Here is an 8550-nt window from a genome sequence, read left to right on the forward strand (position 1 = left end):
GGAGACATTTCATGTCTTTCGGTTAGATGATAAGCTTTTTGAATGACACAAATTTCTCGGAGTATTGGTGTATATCGATACGAGCAAGTGTATTTTCTGGAAAAAAAAAGCCCAACGTATTATATCATACCTGACCAAGAAAGAAGAAATATATCATGAGATAATACTTCTCCGATAGCCCTGTTAATCTCCTCCAAAAAATCTTTCCAGAAGAAAGATAAAACTTATGTTGAACTAGCAGACTTTATTTCACTCATGTAACTTTCATACAATAGGTAATATCATAACAAAAACACAAGCGGGAAGATCTTGAAGCCTAGACGATAAATTAAAGAAGAATAAATTCTCATCACAGACCAAGAGAAAATGGGAAGGTAGTTGCTTTTAGCCAACTCCCACCAGCAATAAAACTCCCTGGAGTAAAGCCTTGAGCTTCAGTGGAACTTGTGATCACTTTAAATCCTTTCCATGTTACCCTCCCAGATGTTGCAGCCCCCGCACCCGTATTTTGGTACTCCCCGTAGTACAATGTATCTAGTGCGAAATTTCCGTCCCACGGGAACCACCCGGCTGGATTGATCACATTAGTTATCGAAGATTGCATGACCACTGTTCTAGAATATTGCTTCCAAGGCCTCCCTAAATAAGTAGGAAAACTGCTCTGTACGGGCTGTAAATCAGAAGTGGCACCAATTCGAGATTTTTGTATAACGATACCCGTGTTTTGGTTGGGATCCGTTCGGCCTTGAGCCGTGACCATGTTCTTCTGGCCAGAGCCAGGGCGACGAGCGTGGATGTCACAGTCTTGTAACACAACAGCGGCATTACCAAAAATGAAGTCGACTGTGCCGGCTACGAAGCAATTAATGAAAAATTGGCGATTGGAATGGACATAGAGACTGTCTTGGTAGGCCAAGATGTCACATTTGTAAAATGCGGATAAGTCTGATCCAACTCGGAGCGCCACGGCTTGATGTTTTGCAGCCCCGGCTGTGTTCTGGAATGTTATGTCACGGGCCAAGAATCCCGCTCCCACAGCAGCTGCGCGTTACAGAATATTTAAGTCTCGTTAACAGAATAATATTCAACACATTATCTGACATATATAAAACATAGTCTGCAGTTCGCGATAAAAATTCACAATTAGTATAGAAGTCTGAAAATTTTGAAGCTCAGAATTAATACTAAAGGGACCACAACCAGCGAAGATATTAACATCAGACAACGATGGAAGGACGATCCCATGTTACAGAAATCAGCATCAGTCCTAGCTTTTAAGGCGATGAACATGCTACTAGCACCCTGATGCTAAAATGTTCAATAGAATTGTCTTTGCTTGCTACCTAACTTTCTGAATTAGGTTGCAGGATATTTAGTTGCCATGTTACTTAGATACGCTATTGTTCTCCAACCACAAGCCACATCTATATTGAAAAACTTCTGATTAATTCAAAATATGCGCGCTCGTGTTCTGACAGACTTCTTTACACTTCTGCAGTTCTGTCTAAGACTCGATAGTAAGGTTTCACCAGTCATCACTTATTAGCCAGAAAAAGTAGTTAAGATCTTAAATGTACCAGCCCTGCTGTAAACAAGTGTTGGGCCGGTGTACGATATTGTCCATTTTGAACCTAACCCGCACGATTTTATTTTTGAGCACCTCCAAAAAAACTTGTACTATTAGAGTTTTTTTGACTATTTATATTACTATATCTTGTTGTCCTTCCCTCATCTGACGTGGGACAACTCCTAAAAACTTAGAGGGTCTTGAATTGGGAAGGGCCCAAATCTTTATATCTAGCACAGGGCATCTAAAATAATTGGGACGGGGGCCAGTACCTAAAACGACTCGTCTCAGTCATCCATATGCTCACCAGAAAATGAACACAATTATTGATGAATGAGGAAACAGTCATTCAAATAATACAGGCACTATGTGATACCACATGCGCCAATTCAATCTGCATTCTGGAGTCTGTCTATAAGTAAATACGATCAAGTTTGTTATGTAATGTTCGAAACAAACATTGCATGAATTTTATGTAACATATCTCTACACGACAAGTTAAGCCATCATCAACATGACAGAGCTTAGCTTGCTTTTGACCAGGCAGCCCACTTGCTCCGTGGGCACTGGCTTTTGGACCCAACCTGACTCATCCTCAAAACTTTTATACTTAAAATTACAAAATTTTCATCCGTGACAAGCATCAACTCATGTGATTAGATTTCATATTCGTTGCTTCGATAAAATATCATTCTCGAACAGTCCCTACTTCATATTCTAACTTATCTCTAACTGTAAAGTAAAGGTAAGCTTCGCACAATTATTCCTACACGACAGATTCAATTACTCAGGCTTGTGCTTAAATTTTTCGACTCTCACCGACAACATATTTTAAAATTTGGTATATTCGGACATGTGTGTTAGAGTGTGGGTATTCTCGGTTTTTAAGTACAGACATGGCTGGTTCTCGGGTAAGGTAATCAAGACGAACGTCTACGACATCACTATCCGAGTGTATCAAAACATCTATGCATATGTTGTGATATAATGATAAATCTATGCTTATATATATATATATATATACACACACATACATATATATGCATTTGAATTGGTTCAATTAATCTTAAAACAATGTTTTTATTACGTCATTATATATTGATTTGAATGAATGTAAAAATTTCATTTACGATTTTGAAAAAGGGCATCTTTCAAAAATGGTTTAGAGCACTCAAATCTCTATGGCCGGCCCTGAGCACGGGGAAGGTAAAAACAGAGTAATTTCGTAACTGATGAATAGAGAAATTGAAAAGGAAACTCACCGACGGTAGCTGAGTTGAAAGTGGTGCTGCCATCTTGAACATTCTTACTAGCCGTAATAATTGTACTGGTTCGGCCATCGCCCAAAAACATTATATTCTTCTTTTTCTTCGGCACGTCCACACTTTCCCTGTACACGCCCGCCTTGATCCTGATCACATATCTCGTTTTGCTATCCTCTGGCGCCGCAGCCACCGCTTCCGACACTGTCTTGTAGTCCCCGCTGCCATCGGCTGCCACCACGACATTAGGCGTCACAGTCGACGACTGCAAAAGCCTCCTGTCTCCAACCGACAGCCAGTGAGGCCACACGCTGTTGCCCTCCTCTCTCAGATTCCTCCCCTTCAGCTTCGCCTCGTTCGCAATATCCGTGTTCGTAAAGTTACATATCATGGCCAGGGCATTGCTACACATTTTCTCCACGTTATGTTCGCTAGCAAGCAATTCTTCGCGTACTTTTCTGTCGGCACCATCATGAGAAAATCCATCAATGCATGATTCCTGGTTGGTTATAGCGGAACTGATCAGCGTCTTGAGATCATCCGCGTGTTCCCTCAGTGACTTCTTCGTTAAGTACTTTTCGAAATCTTCTACCGACTCGTGCAGCTCATCTAGCGTCTCGTCGATCAATTCCAGGCAATCTTTGAGCGCGCCTTTCTCGCGCTTAGTCAAGTGCTTGTGCTTCGAAAGCTTCTTGATTTTATCATAGGTTTGCTCAACCACCGTATGAGTAATATTAAGAGCCTGTTCAATAACATCTTTTTGACTAGTAATTTTTTTCGACATGCCGGGGACCGCGGCAATAGTCGAGTAACACAAGTCCTGGTACAATGTGCTGCTGCATGCGCTTTTGAGAACCGAATGCGCTGCGGTGGCCTTAAAACTATCAATGTGCGATTGCGAAGAGTTCCCCGAATTATTTTTTACACCAACCGCAATGCCGATAACAGCAGATACTAGAAGCACCGACGCGAATACGGCGATGTACAGTTTCTTCTTGTCTTTGGCGAAATTCGACATGCCGGCCAAGAAGTCTCTGGCATTCCGAACCATTTTGAAGTATGATCCGTAGGCTAGTGTGTGAAATATTTGTTAAAGAAACACGTATCTTAGTGTTTGATGTGTATGTTAGGTGTTGTCTGTGCTACTATATATCGACAGCTTGTGGGATAATGTAGCAAAATAATTGTGAATAATTTTTGTACAAAAGGGGGAATTATTTGGTAATAATAGATTAATAATTAATAGGGATGACCCTGAAGAGGACCAGGGTGGTGATGATCGCGTTACTGGGACCTTGCTGGTCCTTTATGATTTTATGTGGATGTGAACTGGATAGGGCTATCTTTTTTATGATTCGAAATAGTAATGCGCGATTTGTGGTTGAAACTTCGTGGTTGAGAGTACTAATTTCAAATATATTGATTTGTGATGGTTTGTTTTTCTTTGCCACCTCCCATCTTGTCTCTTGTGCTTTTCTTTTGTACAGATATATCGATTGATGTGTGTCTTTGTTTGATTCATTTTTCGAAATTAGTCGTGTCAGATTAGTGAGTTAAGCATTCATATTGTCTCGAGAGATATTAAATAAGAAATTATTCGGGCTCCTGGTTGATTCGTTAGATATGAAATGATACTATGTTCTTACATTTGTAACCAGAGCTGGGCCAACCATGTTCTACTCGCCTCGTTTTGTCTCGTTTGAAATATTTAATGTCATTTTAATCTTGTGCACGGTGTCTACGGATATGGTCTCGATATTTTAACTGATTCAACTCTGTAAATTCCAACATTTATGGATTAGCCCTTGTATCAAAAAACGGTATATAACATATTCACATTCATAAGTGTTAAAAAAATATTAAATATTGAGGGTTAAAAGGACATCTAATATATTCTTTAGGGGTTAAAAGAAACGAGCAAACTTTACCTTCAATTTGTCAAGTTTCCCTTCCGTTACATACCCTTTTTCGCTTCATCACGATATGAGCGCCAATCAGAATATATCAAATATTTGAAATGTTGAATCGGTCGAGTTAAAACATTAGACACATCATCAAATTTTTGATGAGTTAAAGAGTATTAAGCCTAAAACTAACAAAATGTCTTCTAACAATAAAGATGTAACGAGGAAACGAGGCGTCTAAAACCATCGCTAAAAATTAAATTATATAACAAAAAAAATTATAAAAAGTATATAAAAAATTTGTTCACTTCCATCACGCCTGTTAAAAATATAACCACTCATTATTCTCATCTAAAAATAAAGCCAACTCATTAATGTTAGCTATATTTGACCAATCTCCAAATATCATTAGCTAGATTTCAAATCATCTATTCATCATATATATTAGAATGATATATTCTATTTATAATTACTAAAAAAAATATTAACATAAAATTTTAAAAATATTAAAAATCACTGATTAATCAATTCTTCTTGACATAAAATAATGTGATTTATTGAATTGTTAAAGATGATATTTACATATACTTCGCCACTTTCGCTTTTATCATAACCAGTTTGAGCTTCGACTGAGAATGAAATCTCCTGACAACTTTTATTACTAAATCAAACACAATACTCAGACAAACCGTGAGAAAATAACAAAACTCACACATATAATGAGACAACAGAAAAACCGAAACCAAACATGAACTAAACATGACAAACTAGCAACCTTAAATTTGCAAATGCGTAAATGAAATACCTGCTAAATCACCGGAAAGAATGAGAAATTCGTAATTTCGTGAAATTGAGATTTAAAAAAGGCCAAATCAAAAAACTCTTTGAATAATCATAGGTTGGGTTTTGTTTCTGATCACGGTGGGGTGGACGTTGGTGGTAGAAACGGTGGAGGCGGACTGGAAGGATGGCGAACGTGAACGGGACGGCAGACGTGGAAGAAGCGGCGGACATGGAGCTGCTGGAAGTGGAGGCGGAGCTGGAGAAGATGGAGGTGGGGTGGTTGGAAGATTTAGTGATATTTGTGTTTAGAATTTAGTGATATTGCAGCTGTGTTTCAGTTTGTAGAATAAGAGGGTTTAATTAATAAATACAGTTAGATTCTGCTAAAATTTTGATTATGTTATATAAGCTATCCATGTTGAAAATAATTGACAATTCATCATTATTTTATTAGAAAACATATATATAAACTACACGTTCAATACATATGTAATTTGAGTTCAACATTTTTAACATATTTTGTTGAACATCGGTTAAATTGTGTTGGAGAAGTACATAAACTAATTTTTCACTAACACATATATATGTTCTAGACTCTAACCAAACCCTAGAGGTATAGTTTAAGAATGTCTATACATATATACAACATAATGATATTCAGTGTACACCAGATGTTGGAACTCAGTTACAAATATGTGTTGAATTTACGATTTATTTATTTGTTATTTTTAAAAGTTATGATGTTTTTCAATAATCTTTAATATAGATACTTTACATAACTAAGGATTAACACGTTGGAAGACTAAAAAATTTGAAAAAAAATAGTTTGTAAGTTTGAAACTTAAAAAAGTTTTTTATTTGATCATATCCCTATAACATTATGTAAAGAGTAATTAGCACTTTGCACCCTTAAATTTTGGTCCTTTTTTGCGATTTGATATCAACTTTGAATTATAACAAAGTACATCCCATAACTTATGAATCTCAATCGCATTGCACCCGTTTGACTAATTTCGGTAAAAAACTAACGGTCAACGTTACATGCAAAAACTAGAATGTGTTAATTTTACGATGAGCACTTTGCACCCATCAACTTTTGTCTTTTTTTTTCCGATTCGGTCTCATATTTTTATATGTTGGCAGACTGCATTCCCCAACATAAAAAATTTCATCTTTTTACAACATCTTAACGAATTCCCATCAAATATTAACCTTCAATGTTAAATGACATAAAATTCAATATATTATAAGGCTCCAAATAACTTTAATCTATAATACAGAACCTTATCCTTAACATAGGTACTACATTGAATGAATATTGTCATCATTTCAAATACTACTCTTTATATTTATTCATTAATATATTATCATTTTGATGAAAAAGTTATAGATAAAATTAAAGATAAAGTGAATAGCTATATAAAGAGGTGAATTTGGTGATGATAAGTAAAAGCATGTGGACTCCAGAGGCTTTCCCGAACGGAGAGTAGACTATTAACTTTCTCAAATATCACTACAAACTTCTTATTAGAGTACTAATTTTTTTTATAAAATTTTCATATTAGAAGTAAAAAATTCTTAGTAAATCAGAAATAATATAGTATCGTATTAAGATAGTATAACCAATCTATTATTCTTACTATTTTATGTGTTAAAATTATAATAATTGCATTTATTAGAAAATACATATAATTAATAACTTTTAGTTTCACAACTAAAATATATTAAAAATTGTATAAATAATATATAAACATGAATGACCTACATTGGTCTGCGACTTTGTTTAACTCACGCAACTTTCTATAAATAATTATGTTGTTCTAATATGATGAAAATTTAGTTATATTTTTATTTAATTAATGTCATTTTGATAAAACATCATATTTAAAATTTATTAATATATGAATGTTTAAAGATTGTCACAAGGATATAGAGGGAACACGAAGCCTGCATCTAACAATAAAAATATTTTAAACTATATTTAAAAAAAATTAAATGTAGTTTTACAAAGTCAAATTTGGAAATTAAAATATTTCATTAATACATATCAAAATTCAATTTTAAAATATATTTTTATTATGAATCAGAAATTAATTTATAAATTGATTTCTTCACAGTAATTTTCAATCATAGAAATGCCTTTTTTTTAATTGAGCCCCACTTTCGGTTGTAATCATTTTCAATGGAATTGAAAGCACGGGCTTACCTACATGATATTTGTCCCTTTAATTTATTGACAAAGTAAAATGTTAACCTTGAAAGAAGAAAAATCAACTAAAGAGTAAAGGGCACATGGGAAAGCAGGTCCCAGAAAACAGAACAAACCAGCATATTCGTTGAATGTCTGCAATTTTCTGGCCTAAACGTGCTCTATCTCACACACATAAAAGAGTTTTATAATGCGCTAGAAACTTCAGCCACCGAATATTTTTTTTTCATACTAGATAAAGATCCAATTCATCACTCAATTGAGTCAAATATCAAATTAAAATTTTATTTTAAAATTGATTTAATTTAATTATTTTAATAAAATTTTTGTATTAAATAAATCATCTGTTAAATATTAAATCGATATAAATTTTATTTTTTAAATGAATAAATCAATAAAAATTTGAAACAGAATTGTGGATACTTTCTTCGTAAATCGTAATCCACAAGTAATACTTCATTGTACATATTATTTGTTGGCGAATTATTATGTCCAAGAGAGGTGGACAACTCGCTTGAGTTTTGGACGAGCACTAATTATTTATTCATCGTTTGCGAAGAGAGTCCGTTAATCGGGATGAGACGATGATATGGGTGAGGTGATGGTAGCGTCTGCCGAATCGAAAACCTTATCAGTCATGATATGATCGTAGATAACGGTGAATCTAGAATTTTATCAAGAAAGGAATTTCATTAATACTAAAAAAATTTCTTGCCGAAAGGGAAGCACTAAAAACTGAAGTCGGGAGCAGCCATTTTTTCTTTTTTAATATTTTCACTTCACTAAACTCAAATCTACTATTCCCTCCGTCCCAGTTATTTTTAT

At 34.9% G+C, this 8550-nt stretch overlaps 1 protein-coding gene across 1 annotated transcript; it reads right to left on the reverse strand.

The window, feature by feature from the left end:
• Positions 1-224: 224 nt before the first annotated feature.
• Positions 225-3987, reverse strand: LOC108227732 (pectinesterase). The gene is made up of 2 exons (XM_017403040.2): positions 2830-3987; positions 225-1041 (listed from the first exon to the last, which is right to left on the reverse strand). The coding sequence occupies exons 1-2, from the start codon at positions 3878-3880 to the stop codon at positions 350-352; spliced, it is 1743 nt and encodes a 580-aa protein (XP_017258529.1). The 5' UTR covers positions 3881-3987; the 3' UTR covers positions 225-349.
• Positions 3988-8550: the final 4563 nt, after the last annotated feature.

The sequence above is a fragment of the Daucus carota genome, chromosome 6 (assembly GCF_001625215.2).
Source record: "Daucus carota subsp. sativus chromosome 6, DH1 v3.0, whole genome shotgun sequence".
NCBI lineage: Eukaryota > Viridiplantae > Streptophyta > Magnoliopsida > Apiales > Apiaceae > Daucus > Daucus carota.